Source organism: Podarcis erhardii (genome assembly GCF_964252035.2).
Source record: "Podarcis erhardii genome assembly, chromosome: 2".
Lineage (NCBI taxonomy): Eukaryota > Metazoa > Chordata > Lepidosauria > Squamata > Lacertidae > Podarcis > Podarcis erhardii.
This window is the reverse complement of record NC_138498.1, coordinates 81,958,340-81,976,720: the sequence shown is the minus strand read 5'-3', so window position 1 is coordinate 81,976,720 and position 18,381 is coordinate 81,958,340. Positions and strand designations below refer to the sequence as shown.

General features: G+C 42.2%; 1 protein-coding gene across 3 annotated transcripts in view; it reads left to right on the top strand.

Annotated features, from left to right (window-relative positions):
* Positions 1-18,381, top strand: part of BICD2 (BICD cargo adaptor 2) — an 89,925-nt gene that overhangs the window by 63,588 nt on the left and 7,956 nt on the right. For all 3 annotated transcript variants that reach the window (XM_081848860.1, XM_081848862.1, XM_081848861.1), the window contains exons 3-6: positions 14,653-14,805; positions 15,153-15,605; positions 16,207-17,226; positions 17,525-17,676. In XM_081848860.1, the coding sequence (XP_081704986.1) occupies positions 14,653-14,805; positions 15,153-15,605; positions 16,207-17,226; positions 17,525-17,676 (1,778 nt within the window). The remainder of the gene's footprint in view (positions 1-14,652; positions 14,806-15,152; positions 15,606-16,206; positions 17,227-17,524; positions 17,677-18,381) is intronic.

Here is an 18,381-nt window from a genome sequence, read left to right as displayed (position 1 = left end):
GCCTTTGAAGAAAGTTCCTTTGGTACCTTCTGTCTGCATTATGGCTCATCTTGGCTAGGCGGAGCAGCATAAATAAACCACATGTTAATCTTCAAAATGGAGTTTTCTGATTATAATGATTTCAGTACAGCCCACTCTCTCCCCCCCCCCCCCACTTTTCAATCATGGTTTACATTAGCAATCAGGCTTTTATTCAATAAAACTGTCCCGGAGCTATAAATTCACCTAAAGCTATAAAAATCCATTTGGTTATTTACAGAGAGCAGACCAGCCCTTTCCCTTCTCCCAGATAAAGAACTTTAGGGGTGAGTGAAAGAAGGTAGGCAGAATGAATGAATGGTGCGTGTACTGGGGAATTAATCCAAAGCTGAGTGTTCTCCTTCCTAGTCATTAATTTCGTGCCGCTGCAGCATGAACGAGCTTTCTAGACTGTCTTCCTTCTTCAAACTGGGATTCCTATGGTTTTTGTTTGACTGCAGCAGCCAGTTTGAACACATTAGAAGACTTCAGATGTTGGTCATCTGCCATTAGTCTGTTCCCATGACATGTGAAGGCTAGAAGGAAGAGTTGTGCTGGTTGTGGTTTCCTTTGGTTAAGGTTTCCTTTGTTTTTTAAATGCTCGGGGTTGGCCGTTTTGAACCCTGCTTTGCTTTGCTTTGCAGGACAAACAAACAAGCTCTTTCAAGCTGTTTCTCTGCTCCCGCTCCCCAAGTCCACTTGCTTCCTGTTGTCATGCAGCAGTTTTAACCCAGAGTTTATGGCACAAATTATCCTCCGCAGTCCTACAGTCAGTGGTCATGTCGTCCACCTGTCTCTCCCCCCCCCCATGTATGGGGAAGCATCACTGTCCTTTGTGCTTAGCTCTTGCTCCCTTGACCTTTCTCCCTACGTTTGCCCTTCAGATGTTCATGAGCAGTCTTCAGATGTACATGGGGAGAGGATTGTGCTCTTTCATATAAGGTGGAGTTAAATATTTTCCCCTTTAAAAACTGCAAAATTCCCAGCAGGGTTCCCCGCACCCTGAGAGCTTACAGCCTTTAATTTCACCTTTAAAAAATACAAATGGAACACAAGAAATGTATGGCTGGGGGAAAGAGAATGAAGAAATCTTGGGTCCCGGTCTATTCATCCAGATTTGTCTGACTGTATATAGGATTTCTCCCCCACTGGCTCTTTTATGTCCCCCATTCAACCAGTGTTATTTTCATCAAGTGTTTATTTTTAGGTGCCAGCTCTGTCACCATAGTAGCCAGCTAAGCTTGTTGTTAGGCCCCATCTGCCTACATTGGCTCTGTCTGGTGCTCTTTTCTATATACACAGTAGCCTAATTGTTCCATATCTCCAAGTTCCCATAAGCACCTGCCTTAACATCATTACTGAGGGCAGAGTATTCCTAAAGTCAGGGGCACACTTCTATTCCCCAGTGGGATTTATAGCTAAAATGCTGATTAGTCCTTTGTGTGTTGTTATCCTCTCGTCTCTCAGAAACTGTTATACTAGTGTGTTTTTGTGTGTGTGTGTTTTTAAGGACAGGACAAAACTTACTTTCCCAGCTATGGCATTTCCAAAGCTTGCACTATGAGCCAAGCCTAAGTCATATGTTCTAAGCAGAAGAACTTGCCTTACAAATACCGTATTTTTCCATGTATAAAACTAGGCTTTTTCCCTAAAAAAGAATGTCAAAAATTTGGGGGTGCCTTATACACAGATACATCTCCCTCCATTTTCTTAAATCGGAGTCCCTCAAAATAGGGGGCATCTTATACATGGGGGCGTCTTATAGACGGAAAAATACGGTAGTTCTTATTTTAAAAGAAGCAGACTAAATGGAAAGCCTCTTTACATGTATTAATGTGGGTATTCTTAAGGAATAGTCTGCATAGTGGGATGGTTGGTTCATGAATACTGGCCTATTAAATGAGTGATAGGTATGTATGCATTATAAAAAAAAGGATATTGTCCCTGCTTTGTTAATGTTACCAGAGTGTTGTCCAAGCTGAAAAACATGACTGAAAGGGCATGAACAAATCTGACTCACTCCCCTGATAGTTCAGAATAAAAGCCCAGACTTGTTGTAATTGCAGCACAGCAAGATGAGGTATAAGATGCAAATGAATCATATGTGCAGAGTTGACAGGATTGATCTCACTCCCTGTTCCAAAGATGCTATCGAAAGAAAACGGACTATTGTTTTGTTATTGTTGTTGTTGTTTTAAAAAAGAGCAAGCAAGAATAGAAGTGAACAAGATAATAAATGCTGTAGCATGGTGCAAGAGGTGTTTGGCAGCTAACACAAAAAGAGAGGAAAATAGTTCAGGAAGCTGTCATGAAAGTGCACATGCAATGTAAGAACAAAGGAAAGGGTAGACTACCAGATAGAAGGGTGGGGGACAGCCCTACAGCTAAATATGAAAAACGCATTAAGCCCCATGCACAATTTTGGTCACATACAGTTCTGTTAGACTTTAATTGACTGTTTATATTCATTGCTTTTAGTTGTACTTATTCTGTGAGCTGCCTTGGTTCTTGAACTGGGAGAAAGGTGAGTTATAAATAAAATAAATTCAACACGCACAATGAATTTCACAACTCATATCCAACATAAATATTAGAATTTAAACCCCATTGCTTTTCATAATAGGCATTGGTGACTTGTTCTGACAGGAGCCATACAAAGCAGAAACTTGTTGGCATCTGTTTGTCTCAATAGACAATGGAGTGCACCTCCAGGGGTGAAGTCAAACTGCTGCGTTAGCAGCACTGAAGTGACCTCCCTGGAGTGCAAGCCTTGGCTGTGTGTATTATGGAGTCTGTGTGTATTGAGAGTCTCATGGACTGCAAGAAGATCAAACGTATCCATTCTTAAGGAAATCAGCCCTGAGTGCTCACTGGAAGGACAGATCATGAAGTTGAGGCTCCAATACTTTGGCCACCTCATGAGAAGAGAAGACACCCTGGAAAAGACCCTGATGTTGGGAAAGATGGAGGGCACAAGGAGAAGGGGATGACAGAGGATGAAATGGTTGGACAGTGTTCTCGAAGCTACCAACATGAGTCTGACCAAACTGCGGGAGGCAGTGGAAGACAGGAGTGCCTGGCGTGCTCTGGTCCATGGGGTCACGAAGAGTCGGACACAACTAAACGACTAAACAACAACAACAGCGAAAACCCCTACTAATTGTGCTGCTTAAATGCCTACGTAATATAAAGCTTGCCTGTAGATGAATCACACTTTCAACATAAACAATTGCAAGCTTTGTTCAAGTATAGTGGTACCTCAGGTTACAGACGCTTCAGGTTACAGACTCCGCTAACCCAGAAATAGTACCTCGAGTTAAGAACTTTGCTTCAGGATGAGAACAGAAATTGCGTGGCGGCAGCGGCAGGCCCCATTAACTAAAGTGGTGCTTCAGGTTGAGAACGGTTTCAGGTTAAGAACGGACCTCCAGAAAGAATAAAGTTCTTAACCCGAGGTACCACTGTATGTTAGGGCATGTACAGTTGAAACACCCATTATTATATAATCAGTGTGAACAGGACCCAGTATCATGCTCTTCTTTCCTAGGTCTGTCACCTTGCCTTCACTCAGCCTTCCCTAAATGGGTTCCTTCCTGTTTTTTTTGGACTACAAATTCCATAATCCCCAGCAAGCCTGATCAGTGGTCAAGGATGATGAGAGCTGTAATCCAGCAACACCTGAAGGGTCCCATGTTGGAGAAGTGAAGCATTACATAGGTGGAAAGGTTAACCACAGCTGAGCAACCAGGGTTTCAGTTGAACTAGGTTTTGAAATCAGGGTTACCAGGTTATTTTGAAGTGTAGCTAAATTGGAACCCTGCTTTGCCTAAGCAGATCCTATGTTTGTTTCATGCGACGAAGGGGTTTATAATAGGTTAAGTACCTCCCTTGAAAACTACTTGTCCTGTGAATTGGCTCTTAGTGAACATGAAAAAGAAGTAGGTGGGAATGAGATTATGCAAGACGGATATATTGCATGTCTGGAATATGTTTGTGATATGGCAGGAGATGATAGTACTTCATTAAATGCCCACTAAAATAAAGTCATCTGAAAGGACACTCAGGCTTTAGCAACAGCAGCCAAGCTAAATGTGGGGTGGTAGCAAAACGAGAAAATTGGTTGGGGAGAAGAAAGACAGGGATCATGTAACACTATTGTGCGTGCGAAGAGGTGCATTCCCAGGAAGCAAAATGGACCTAAATCCACCCTCTTTGAAATTTCTTCCTACTGGATGGGTCCGGTAGTGCAGCAGGCAGATAGTTGTGTATGTGACATTCATGTGCAGTACACAGTTTGCCTCAACATCTGTTAAATTTCTACCTGCATATCTGGTGGGGAATGTTTATTGGGTGCTCAGGATTTCTTAGGTCACAAAGGGAAGGCCTTCTCTCCCTGCTGCCAAAATTGCTCAGTGATTTAGTTCTCTTGTTGCCTTGACGGGACACTTTGTCACTGGGGCTAAGATGCTGCATCAGCTAGAACTCCCCACCCACCTTGTTTGTGGAGTGGGGCTCTCTCACTAGGTGATTAGATTTTCTAAATTATAATCCTGTAATTCAGGTATTCCATGAAATTGTTTTTGGATTTAAACCCTTTGTGGTTGTTTTACACATTGTGGTATCATGTTACACTCTGTTATACCCTGTTAATAAACAGCCATTCAGATTTTATTTGAGAAATTTAATCGCCCATCCCTCAAATGGCAGACAGGCTGGGGGACCAACTACAGGTAACAACTGATTAAACACACATTCAGATGATGTGCAATTGCACACACGTGCATGATGCTGGACCTGGAAATACCCTGAAAACGTTACTAAACACACCACTAAAAGGACAGAAGGGGGGGCATCACCGGGCAGGGCACTCTTTTACACGTTCTGCCGACCTGCGGGGAGGGGCCAGGAATGCAACCCCAATGGTTGTCGATGGTATTTAGTGTAGTGGGAGATACTAATTGCTTTATTATTGCTATTGTTTTGTTATTGGTATTGTTATTATTTTGCCAATAAATATTTGTTTAAAAAATGCATTCTTTGGCTGTGCCTCTTTGACAAAACTGATGGCATGCCATACCTTCCCTCCTTCCTTAAGAAAAGGTTTAGTGCACAATCTTCAAAGCATAGAACATAGATATATTGCACAGTGAAGTTATAGGTGCATTTCAACTAAATTTGCCTGGCAGCACTCGTACAGTGTTCAAATATTGTCTAGAAGGCACCCTCCCTCCCTCCCACCCCTCCCTCACCACCCTCTATTGCCAATGTATGCTTATCAAAGCTATTCATAAAACACAGATTAGATAGAAGCTTTGTGTCCCCAAGGAACTCACCATATCAAATTGGGTCTGCGGGACTTGTCGCCCTTGCCCTGCATAGTGACCAAATTAGGAAGATCAGCATATGGTTTCTTCTTTGCTTCCCCCCCTCAAATGCTTTGACTTTAAGGCACTTCGAAGAACTGCAGGATAAATAGGCAGAGCCCCTGCATTTTCTTTTGTTCGTTGCAGGAAAATTCAGATGTAGAGAATGGTGGGACTCCAGCCCCACTGCTGGGCGCTCCCTCAGCATACTGTGGGTTGTAGCAGATGGCAGCTGTTGGGTTTCTCACCTTTTATCTTTATCAAAGCTGATTTTAAACTGACAGTTTTTCTTTCTTTTGCTCCCCCTCTACAATAATTATAAGAATTTTCTATTTCACTCAATGAGAATCTATCATTTATCATTTGTAGCCCTTTTGAGAGCCCATAATGGGAAAAAAGCATTCCAAAGATGATGAATTGTCATGGAAATGCGCTTGGTTTGTTTTGCATATTATTTAAGGAGGCATCTGTTCCTGATTTGCTTTATTGATGTTGTGCATTGATATACTTGAAAGAAAGATATTATAAAGCAGAACATATCTTTTAAAGGTGACAGTGTAGAAAGTCTTGGCATCTAACAGAAATCTGGAGATACAAACTGATTTTGAAGTGTACAACGTTTTCAGGAAACTTTGGTTTTATCAGGGCAGACACAATTTAATGTTTCTATTTTATATACTTAATGAATAAATCCATTCCCCAAGTGTATTCAAGTTCTTTATCCTGACTGTACTCTATTATTTGAGAACTCATACCATGCCCGACTGAAGATCATTTAACTTTTAATTAAACCATTATGTCGTCAAAAGCCACATCCTGATTTTTTTTGGGGGGGAGGGGGTCTGTGTGTTTTTAGATGTAGCTTACCTTGACTTTTATTTTGACCTTCAGTCTGCTAAAGAATAAGCTGTATACCCACCCCAAAAGAGCCACAATTAGGCTGTTTCAAAATAATGTTTGTTAGTGTGGGGGTGAGGAACAGATTTCAGGGTACAGAATATCAGAAGCAAATGAGAAACAGCAAACAACTGAGTGTAGATGCTCCAATATGTTTAATAGTACTTGACACACAGCAATACTTCACATAATGTTAATAACATTTCTAGTAGTTTTAATTATTGAATTGATTTAAAAGTCCTGAATTCCAGATCCTGAAAAGGTTTGCTGTAGAAGAAGCGTGTCAAAATGTAAAGCAAACTGCTTCCCTCCTCAGCCCAAGGTTATCCTTATTAATTTTGTCCCAGTCTCATATTGAATTATCCCTACAGATTCATGCAGTAGATGAACCTAAATCTAGAATTTACTAGACCAGGGATGGGGAAACTGTCACCTTTCAGGTGCTGTTGTACTACAACTCCCATAATCCCTGACCTTTGCCTTTGTTGGCTAGGGTTAATGGGAGCAGGAGTACAACATCACCTGGAAGGCCACATTCCCCTGCCCAAACACACAATTTCCTCTTGTTTTTGAAGGTGGCACCCTAGGCTAGTAATACATTTCTAAAGATTTTTCTCCTTTAAAGTTGTGGCTCAATTAATCTCAACACTAAGTACATCACAGTTTTAGTAGTTTTATTTACACATTCTCCTTCTAACTTTACCCTTTCCATCCTCCTTTTTTGTTCTCTAAAGCACTTCATGATTTACTACCATGACTGGGGCACAACAGAATATTCTACTATTATTTTATAAAAGTCTGCTTTCCAAAATGCAACTGTGCATAAAAAATAAATCAATTAAAAAACCAGACACTCAGCAGTTTTACAAAGGTTTTGCCTCAAACAACTTCATAAATGTAACAGATATTTAAATATTTATTCGCACAGCTGAGTTTATGAATCCCAAACATCCTTTTCCTGCCCTGCTTTTCACAAAAAGATTCTGTAAGATGGGCATGCTTGAAGAAATAGGATTTTATTCTACTTTTTCAACAAAGAGATGTTGGTGACTTTTTTCTCTCTTCAGAATTCAGGATCTTGCTAGAAACTTAGCCAGTCTATGCATGAGTACCATGGCTCAAGGTGTGTTCTTTATTTGCACACAAGTTAATTGGAACTGTTAAATCACAGTGTTTTAGAGGCCTTTCTTCAGATATTGCATCACAGTGCTTGTGACGACCCTTCTCACTTCCTTCAGTTAAAAAAGAAGGGGGGAGTATGTGAAGCCCAGTCATTCCTACATTTCAGACTGAGAATAATGTCACAGATAGGCATGACAAGTGCACACAATGCACTACGTGGGGAGTTCCAAAGTACAGGTGCTACTAGCACACTAAAAATTCTGACAGCTTGAAAATGCTGGCGAGAGTTGCAGTCCTAACTACCTGGAGGGCACCAGATGGAGAAGGCTGGACTAGAATAACTAACTGCATCTCTTCTTCTTCTTCAGTGCCCTAACTACATTCAGTTTTCTATTGACTCTCCTTTGTTTTTGTTTTTCCAAATGACCCAGAAGTAGTCTCACAAACATGATAGACCCTGCCAGTTTTAATTCATATTAGTGGTGTTGACATCCTTTAGATTGCTCACCACAGTTGCAGCCATAGCTGAGACTCCTAAATTTGGAGGCATTCCTCCCCCCTTCGTTCTGGATATGGGATCCAAGGATCAGGCATAAGCTTGACTAATCCTCTCTACAAATGATCAATGAATCCATCAGTCGAATCTGAATATATTCCTATGCAGACAGTAAACCTAAAATTAAAAGTATATTTGGAAAGCTGGCATATTACTACCGTTATTTGTCCTGCCATTTCTGCATAGTATTATTTTCCTGGGAGGGTGGGGAGGGAAGGAAAAGATGCTAGAAAATATCATTGCTTTCCATTAAATAAAAATGTAACATTTGTTATGAAGAAACCTGTTCAGTTTCCCCACAAATGATGCCTTTCAGCTGCTGTACAATTTGGAGAAACAAATGGGGAGAGATATACCCAAACGAAATACCTATTTTGCAGATATGTCAAAAATGAAAAGGTTCTGTTAGCCCTGCTGCTTTAACCGAATTTAAAATGTCACACTAGTGTGAGAACTGGGTGATTATATTATGTGGAACAATATCCATTTCTCTTATCTACGAAACTTCTAGTGAGCTGACACCTGAGCTGGGCAAAATCAAGGGCATGAGAGGGCAGAATTAGTTAACTATTGGAGCACCATACTGCAGTCCCAACCTTCTTCTGCCTTTATGTTCTCACCTTTCTACACCATAGAACAATTATGTCCCATCTTTGGAAGTCCCTTTGTCATGCCTTGTTGTGTGTGGCATTCTTGCTTTTTTGTTTTGTTTTGTTTTTCAGGCAATGGTCCACCGCTCTTTGCTTCTTTCAAAGGTGGGGAGACCTGCTGCCCCCCTAAGTTACTGGGCTCCCACCAACCCTAGCCAGCATGGCCAACAGGGATAAGGGGAATTGTAGTCCAGGAATCTCTAGAGGACCACAGGTTCACTCCTCCTGCTTTATTGTGTTGCTGCACACATCTGTCACAATATGGGTTAGGCAGGCGTGTGACACAGCCCTAGGCAGTCCACCAAGCCCTTTGTTCCAGCTCCTTCTCCTGTTCAATCTCGTCTTGCAGTGAAGAGGAGCAGAGAGCTAAAGGAAGATGCTAGATCCAGCCACCGTATCCAACAGTGTTGGCAGGGCCTCCGCTTCCTGCAACCACTGCCAATTAGGTTGGGTGGCAGCTAGAAGTTTGTTTCCTTTCTAAAGGACAACCAATTTCAACTTGCCGTAACAACATGACATGCTCATTGAGCCATACTGATGTCACTACTGTCTGTACGCTTTGTCTGTCACTGAAGACAGGGTGGCTGCTTGATGGCTTAACACTGACTCAGATCCCAATAGGTGTGCCTCACGGTTGTCCCATGATTGAGGCAGGCAGAAAAACTTGGGAAAGGACTAGAACAGCCAGATATTGTGTCAAAGATTGCTATTTTTTTTGTAACGTTACATCCCCATATGTTAGGTTGCCTCCACTCTGTGAGATCCTGTGTTAGGGAAGAAGCACATCGTCCTGGAAGTGTCACAAGCATTTAAGCTGTGAATTGTTGCAAACAGGGTTGGAAATGGAATCCTTGATCTTGCAAGTCACAATTGCCTTCCCTTCCCCAAACCTAGCAACTTAATTTTAGGCTCAGGAAGTAGATAGCAGATGATCCCCAGCCCAGCTGTAGGGTTTTCCCCTTGGCAGGAATGAAAAACAGAGTGTCAGGGTCCTGCCTTGCTTCACTGACAAGGAAAGAGACTCTGCCAGGGCTTGGGGCTGGCCACTGCTTTCACTTAGCTCAAGGTAAGCCATAGGGTTTTTGCAAATGTTCACTTGCAATGATGATAAAAGTTTGACTTCTGGGGTGAGCGATAAGCGATACGATGCCCCGAATTCCTAATTATCTCTTAACGTTCATTCATAAATCTAAAATGTATAACTAGCAGTCACATGCACAAATAGCTAGTTGACAATGTAACACCTTGTTAAGATGTGTCTTATCTCAAAGAGACCCTTTCCCTTTATTTCGTTATTGTTTTAGTGCAGTGTTTGGGAGACGTTTTCAGATCTTACCCACTTCCCCTCTTTAGTGCATTAATTCCTGCCAAACACTCTCTGCTGCAAAAGATCCTTTAATACCTTTTCCACTGTTTTGACTTTGAAATGTTATCTGGGTGGTGAAATATTTGTTGGTCTCGGCTCCAAACTACTTCCCCACCCCCTTTGTATGAGATAAAATCGATTTCTGGACTTTTTGCACACAGGACATTAATGAGACATGGCAGCTGGTAGGCTCTGAAAGCCTGAAAGCAAGATTGGTAGCAACATGCAACATTGCCATGAACCAGCCGGTGCTGTAAGATGAACGCTGTGCTCCATCTGACTCCAAAAGGGACAGGCAGATCTGGTCACTCAAGAGTTTGTGACATTCGTTGCCCAAGAGGTGGCCCATATTCTAAATTTAGAATCTAAATGAAGACCAAACAGCACAGTGAAATAAGTAAAGATTTCTTTTTTTTTTTTTTAATTATTGGTTTGAAATCATTTGGCTTTTCTTATCTTGGACAGTCCTCTTGGGAAATGTCAGTTTGGAATCTATTTATTTGTCTTACCAAAGCAATCTATAATGACTCTGTTTTTGAAAAGTAATGTCCATGAGCAGCTCCCTCTGTTCCGAATAAATTGCCTTGTGCTTTAACTTGCCATCAAGGCCTGAGATTTAGTTGCTAGCTGGAAATTGCAAGAAGTGTGCAGTTAGCTTTCTATGGGTGGATTTAAGGTATATTTCTGTTAACTCTTGGAGTGATAAGTCTTGATTTCATTTATGTCACCAAAACGTTGAATATTGTGAGAATGCAATTCCTCGCCCAGTAACACAACCAGATGTAAATGAATAGAAATTCACCAGCACAATTACAACAATCATTGCCTGAAGTCTGTGTGTGTGTGTGTGTGTGTGTGTGTTAGAGCACTTCTTCCTACTTAACATGTTATTTGCATCTTATACATAATGTGTCATGTGTCTTAGGTAAGCAGAAACACTTTGCCAATAATGTACCTTGTACAGTGGTGCCCCGCAAGACGAACGCCTTGCAAGACGGAAAACCCGCTAGACGAAAGGGTTTTCCGTTTTGGAGACGCTTCGCTAAACGAATTTCTCTATGGGGTTGCTTCGCAAGACGAAAAAATCTTGCGAGTTCCCGCGTTCCCCCCCCCTGCTTTTTTTCCGCCCTTTCCCTAAGCGCTAAGCCGCTTATAAGCTGTTCCGCTGATAAGCCGCTTCTCAGCTGATTGCTAAAAGCCGCTAAACCGCTAATAGCGCTAATCCGCTAAGCTGTCAATGGGCTTGCTTCGCAAGACGAAAAAACCGCTAGATGAAGAGAATCGCGGAACGGATTAATTTCGTCTTGCGAGGCACCACTGTACTTGGAAATTTCAACAAGGTCTTGGCTCACTTACTTTTGCTCCTTTAAAGTTTCTTGGCATGCAGTAAATTACACAGGGCACCATTTTCAAGATGGCGAAAACATTTATGTTAATTCCCTTCCTCACTCCAGAAATATCCGGATGTTTTAAAATTGTGATCCATCTATGCAAAATAGTCTTTCCTGGAACAACTGCAACAGGAAATTTACAGTTTGATATATTCATGGAGGAAAAAGAGATGTGTAGTTTTATTTTGAGTCTTCCAGAAATGTTATCTAAAATCACATATGAACCTCTGTTTGGATTGAAAACATTTACTAAGCTTTTAGGCTTAGTTGTAATGGAAAACTTTAAATAAACCAGAGAGCAGAAAAGCAGGAGAGGGAGTGATTAAACAGCTGTAAAAATGTGTAGAAATAAAACAGCAGCTGTGTAGGAAAACATGATATTTTTAATTTCTGATGTTTGCTGGGAAAAGCTCTTATGGGAAGCAGTCATTTCTAATTCTTAAATTAATATGTAATATCAATGTAGCAAAAGGTTCTTCCAATCTCTTCAGTGAACACCTTTGAGACAGCCGAAGGCTGGCACGGTCTTACTGGGTCACTAGTTCTCATACCAGTAACAGGCAGCAGAAATGGGGGCAGGGAACGCAAACTGCGGCCTCCTCAGAGACATTCAGCTGCCTCTGGCCTTTCTGAGATGGAAGCCAGCTGTTCTTCCTTCTTCCATTACTAGACACACCACATGGAGACTGGTTTCACTATTTCTTAACCCTTTCTCCAAGCCCTCTTGAACAAAAACAATCTTGTTGCCGCAAGCCTTCTTCCCACGAAATTTACAGAGGCGTTACCCCACTAGATGACTGATAAGAAGTGGAAGGGATATGTGGAACTTCTCAACCACCCAGCAGCAATGAAATCCACCTCATCCCTTTTGCTGCCACTGCCTCCCAGACTCCACTTCCATGGAAAGTTTTTACTCACACCAGGAATAAAGTAGAGCACCTTTTACCGGGATAAGCAAGCACAGAAACAATTATTAAACTAAAACAAGTAAAGTTAATATGATGCGATTTGCTTAGAGAACAACACATTTTTAATGTGCAGTTTAAAAGCAAACAGTTAATCAAACTGCAAAACATAAAGGTAGCTGGGCTTTCTTGTGAGAAAGGTTTCGGTAACGATATTAGGGCAATACCTTTATTAGGCAAACCAAGAGTAGGGGTTTAGGTCGTTAGGTGCAAACCTGTAATTTCTTTTGAATGGATATAGATTGTAAAAAAAGTTTATCATAAGAAACTTGTAAACATATGGATTGTCAAAAGTTTATTACAAAAAAAGGACAATAAAAAAAGAAGTGCTAGTATTTTGGAACAGGGATCCACTAGAGCTGAGTGCCGTTCCTTGATTTTACTTCAGATTTGCTGGTCTGTGGCCATTCTGGCTTTGAGTGATGTGTGCACTGTGGTTTTGCACAGCCTTCTACATTCTTGCTGGCTGCTCTGCTCAACGTTCCCCATTGAGCACTGTTGTCTCCCAGGACTCTGCATACCCACCTGGATGGTGTGAACACTTTTTCCTGGCCGCCTCCTCCTGCTCCTCTTTTTAACTGCAAAGTGATGCCAGGCAATGTACAAAGCATCTACAGCTGTGCTAGAGCTACATCATGGCCCTTGGTCAGCAGTGGGGAATGTCTGGCCTGCAGCCTTATTTCAGCCCTTCAGCCCTTTGCTTTTGGCCAGTGAGGCTGCTTTTAGCTAACCATGGTCACCTGTGTAGCCTTCACTTTTGGAGCAGCCCACTGGGTAGGAATGTGTCTCTTGGACTAAAGAGGTTGCCCCATAGAGGTTAAAGTGTGGAATTCTCATTTTCAGTCTTTCTCTACCTTACATTTTAGATCTCTTCCAGGTACGCCTTGAATGAGGCTCTGTATGTTGTTACATAGCTCCGAAAGATGGGTTGTACTCTTTTCATTGACTGTATCTGTTGTAGGCGCAGTGAAGAAATTTGTTTGTTTTGCATTTGAAAGCGCCCTGACCTCATTTGCCAGTCATGGACTTAAATGTCGATCAGAATGCAACCATCAGTCATATCTCATACTTCTCTGAAATTTACAGTGTAGTTTCAAAACCTTCAAACAAAAATGCACATACCCAGGGAAGATGCATGGAAATGCCATTTAAAAACGTGTATTTTAGGGGTAGCATGCATAAGATGTATTAAAACTGAGTACTGTTTAAATGTGATTTTTTTTAAAATCCGCGGAGCGAGGATGGAACAGGCCTGTGATCGAGCACATGTGAAACTGATAACAGAACAGAAACAAACTGATCCACCCTTAATATATTGTATGACTACGTGGTCAGCCCTCAGCTGTGCAAGTTGTGCTGCTCTATTTTCTTCTCCTGTGGGACCAGTATGACTGACTTGCATGGTTTAATCCCAGCCTGAGTGACAGCTATTGTTAGCTTTATTGGATTTGTTGCTCACGTTATTCGGCTTCTGTCCTAAACAACAAAAGGCTTTAGGTCAGATTACGCTATTACCACAAACATGATTTCTTTGTAACCCTTCCTTTCTTACAAGTATCATTTTAACAATTGTGCTGTGTTACTTACCAAGGCTGTCAAAACACACATACATACAGAATATGATGCAGGGGGCAGATGGGGAATGGAAGTCATATTTTAGGGCTGCAATCTGGGTATGTTGCAACTCACCAGTTGAAGACTTGTGGTCCACAACTTTCATTTTTGCCTCTTCTCCCTACGCTCCACCCTCCCAAATTGATGAGAACATTTAACAAACAATTTACATAAATCATGGATTCATAGGAGCGTCACAGGTCTATTGGCTTTCTTCTCTGTACTTAAATTGTATCTGACAGATGCTCCTTTACTCCACATTTTAAACCTCAAGAGAAAGCGACTGCACATTTTCTCTGGTCAATTTTGTTCTCTTTAATAAATAAGGAACAAGAGCCATGCTTGCTTTTAAAAGCACTAGTTAGCATCCATCCTGATTCTACTAGGTCATGTTGTCTCCTCTTTAAAGCAGCCTTTTAGAATGTTTAATGGCCACTTTAAAGAAATTGCTAAATGCGGACATACAGTTTTTAGATTAGCACTTGAAGCATATGGCCTTTTGAAAGGATGCTCCTTTAAAAAAAATAAATCAATTTCTACCCCTTAGGGGCTTATACCCTTTATGGTGCTTCCTTTTCTGGGCAAGGGGAATGAGGAAGACGCATGGTTATTTTGTGAAACATCTGATGATTGATTACAATCTTTGAGAGCGTAAGTTTTTGTGGCAGAAGCAAATTGTAGTCAAGTATTGTTATTATTGCCTGTTGCAGATAAATCAGAACGTGGAACTCCAGAGGGGTCGCTTGCGAGACGACATAAAGGAGTACAAATTCCGAGAAGCCCGTTTGCTGCAAGATTACACTGAGCTCGAGGAGGAGAACATCTGCCTTCAGAAGCAAGTGTCAGTCCTGAAGCAGAACCAGGTGGGTATTGAAATGGCCATATCTTGTTCTCGGGGGGGGGGGAGGGTGCTCAGATTCAGATTCAGTTGTGCTTGTGGAAAGCTTGTAGCTCTTCTCTGATGCCTCAGATTTCAGCCCTCTGAACCCCATGACTAAGAGCAGATGAAGTTTGGGGGCAGCAGTGCTTACCTGAGCCTCCGATAGCAGGATTTGTGCTGCCTAACAAGAGGGAGAGAGGCAAGGTGGCCACATTGGCTCTGCCGGTGCATTTGCTGCATAGTGCTGATCCTTGTGTCCCCCTCTTCCTACTAGTAAGCAACGGTGAGCGTTTCCTGCTTTGCATTTTAGTGATACTTTCTGTGTCCTAGGTGGAATTTGAAGGGCTGAAACATGAAATCAAGAGGCTTGAAGAAGTTACCGAGTTCCTCAACAGCCAGCTGGAAGATGCCATAAGGTTAAAAGAGATATCTGAGCGCCAGCTTGAGGAGGCCTTGGAGACCTTGAAGACCGAACGAGAGCAGAAGAACAACCTTCGGAAGGAGCTATCTCATTATATGAACATCAATGATTCCATGTACACGAGCCATTTGAACTTCTCTCTGGATGGGCTGAAGTTCAGCGATGAGACCACGGAGCCCAATAATGATGAAATTGTGAACGGCTTTGAGCAGAACTGCCTGAGTAAAATCAACAATGGCAATAATAAGGCATCGACGCCGAAGAAAAGCGAGAGCTTCCCTCCAGCGCCTAGTCTTGTGTCTGATCTCTTGAGTGAGTTGAATATATCTGAAATCCAGAAGCTGAAACAGCAGCTTATGCAGGTAAATCCTTGCTAACTGTGGCTGGAATTTGATTGTTCCGTCAGCGCAAGCATTTCTTATCGCCTGATGGAATGCTTTCTCCTCTTCTAGGCACTGTACTGGGGGTTACGCTGACCTGATTGGGGTGTGTGCAGGGCAATGAAAAGGGGGGAAGCCCTTTTGTACTAGTGAAACTTCCCACGGTGCAGCTATTTAGTTGAATCTGGCCCTATGTATCTGAAAATTAAGTATTTATCAAAAGCCATTTATGAACAAAGTGGTTCTTGATATTATTATTATTACCAATAGGTTCAATATCATAGCTTGTTCTGAAACTGGTACCCATGGTACTACTGTTAATTGAAGACTTCCTGGTTTGGTTGCTCACACCATGAAGGAAGTTTAAAGGGGTTGTGTGTACACAGGATAATAGAATTGTAGGGTTGGAAGGGACCCTAAGGGTCATCTTGTACAACTGGCTGTTTGTAACTAGTACTGGAGGTGCTGGAAGTTGAACCCAGGAATTTTATATACGCAAAGAATGAGCCATGTATCCTTTATGGCAGATGTTATAGTAGATGCACTTTCAGAAAGGGTAAACATTGCTTTTCATTCATTGTAGATGGAAAGAGAAAAAATGAATTTGTTGTCTACACTCCAAGAGTTTCAAAAGCAGCTGGAGAACACCCGAGGGGCTCTGTCTGAGCAGAATGAGAAGGTAGTCAGGCTCACCGAGAACCTCAGTGCCATGAAAAAGCTCCAGGTCAGCAAGGAGCGCCAGTCAGCTCTTGACAACGAAAAGGAGCGAGATAGCCACGAAGATGGAGATTATTATGAGGTTGACATCAATGGCCCAGAGATTCTGGAATGCAAGTACAAAGTGGCTGTGGCAGAGATTAGTGACTTAAAAGATGAGCTCAAAGGCCTAAAAGCCAAATATGAAGAGTGTGAATCCAAATACGAAGAGGAGAAGAGCAGGTATGAGACCGAATCTCAAGCTCTGACTGAAAAGATTACTTCATTGGAAAAATCTAGCAGGCAAGATAGAGAGCAGGTAGTTAGACTGGAGAAGGAACTCAAGAAAGTAAGTGATGTTGCTGGAGAAACACAGGGAAGCCTCAGCGTAGCTCAGGATGAGTTGGTCTCCTTCAGCGAGGAGTTAGCCAACTTGTACCATCATGTCTGCATGTGCAACAATGAAACTCCAAACCGGGTCATGCTGGATTACTACAAAGAGGGCAAAGGAGGCCGTACCAGTCCAGAGGGCAAAGGCCGCAAATCGCCCATCCTGCTCTCTAAAGGCTTGTTGTCCATAGACTTAGGAAAATCAGAAAGTGGGAGTGGGGACAGCAGTCCTTCGCCAGTGTCGTCTCTCCCGTCCCCAGTATCTGATCCCCGGAAGGAGCCCATGAACATTTACAACCTGATTGCCATAATCCGCGACCAGATCAAGCATCTGCAACAAGCGGTTGACAGAACGACAGAGTTGTCTCGGCAGCGGGTGACCACCCAGGAACTCGGGCCGGTAGTAGACAAAGACAAAGAGGCTCTAATGGAGGAAATCCTGAAGCTGAAATCTCTGCTAAGCACCAAGAGGGAGCAGATAGCAACTCTGAGGACTGTCCTGAAGGCTAACAAACAGGTAAGCGGTCCTGTAATTTTACACAGCTTATGTTGTCAACAAAAGGGATTCATTAGACAAATGTTGATATGCATCCATCCATGTAAATAATATTTTTAATAGTCTCTTCACACGTGCACAATACACTCAGGTAGACGACTACCTTAGGGTACTTGTTGACGATTCTGTGTTCAGATCCTGGTAAAGGTTCCAAACAGGTGTGGAACTCTGGTGTTCTTGGATGTTCTCCGTTTCTTAATTCTTTATAATCCCATTAACTGTGACTATTTTCTTTTGCTGTTTTCGGTCAACTTTTAAGACAGCAGAAGTTGCTCTGGCCAACTTGAAAAGCAAGTATGAAAATGAAAAGGCCATGGTTACGGAGACCATGATGAAGCTGCGTAATGAGCTGAAGGCTTTAAAAGAAGATGCTGCTACCTTCTCTTCTCTGAGGGCCATGTTTGCTACCAGGTAAAATACATTGAAACGTCAGCAGAAGTTGGTAACGGGGGGAGCAAATAGAACTTGCTACAGTCCCAATGTACCCTGGGAAATGGACCGATACAAGTTTCCTCAGTGGCTGTGTTTGGTGGTAGCACCGTGAACCATAGTCAGATGAATTAGCTTGTGCTCCTTCACTCCTTGAGCAGAGTAACAAACCACAGAACTGGTAGCTTAGCTTTATATCCAAAGCAGCACTCATGGTTTGTTCCCCCCCCCCCAAAAAAAAGTAGCTTCCCAGTCATGGTTGGTTTGGTAGAAGCAAACTGTCAGAGCTGGTTTGAACACCACATGAAGTCAACTGCTCCATGGTTTGTTTTCCCCACTCAAGGAAGGGAAGAGTGAAGCAGGGAGGGCTTGAGCTTAATGCATAAGCACTTAGCTTGTGCACAAGGTAATCTACCTACTCCATGGTTTATTATGGCAAGAGTCACATCTCAACATGGCCAATGAAGTGTGTGTGTGTGTGAGAAAGAGAGAGAGAGAAATTATATTGCACACTAATGATGCAAATCTATACTAGAGAGTAAGTCCCATTAAACACAATGACATCCAAGTTCACGTGCATAAGATCGTGCTGCTAAATACACATTTTTTTCTGATTTTACACAAAAGTAAGGCCTTCAAAAATGTTACACTTGCTCAGCCTGCAACACACACACACACAGAATCCCA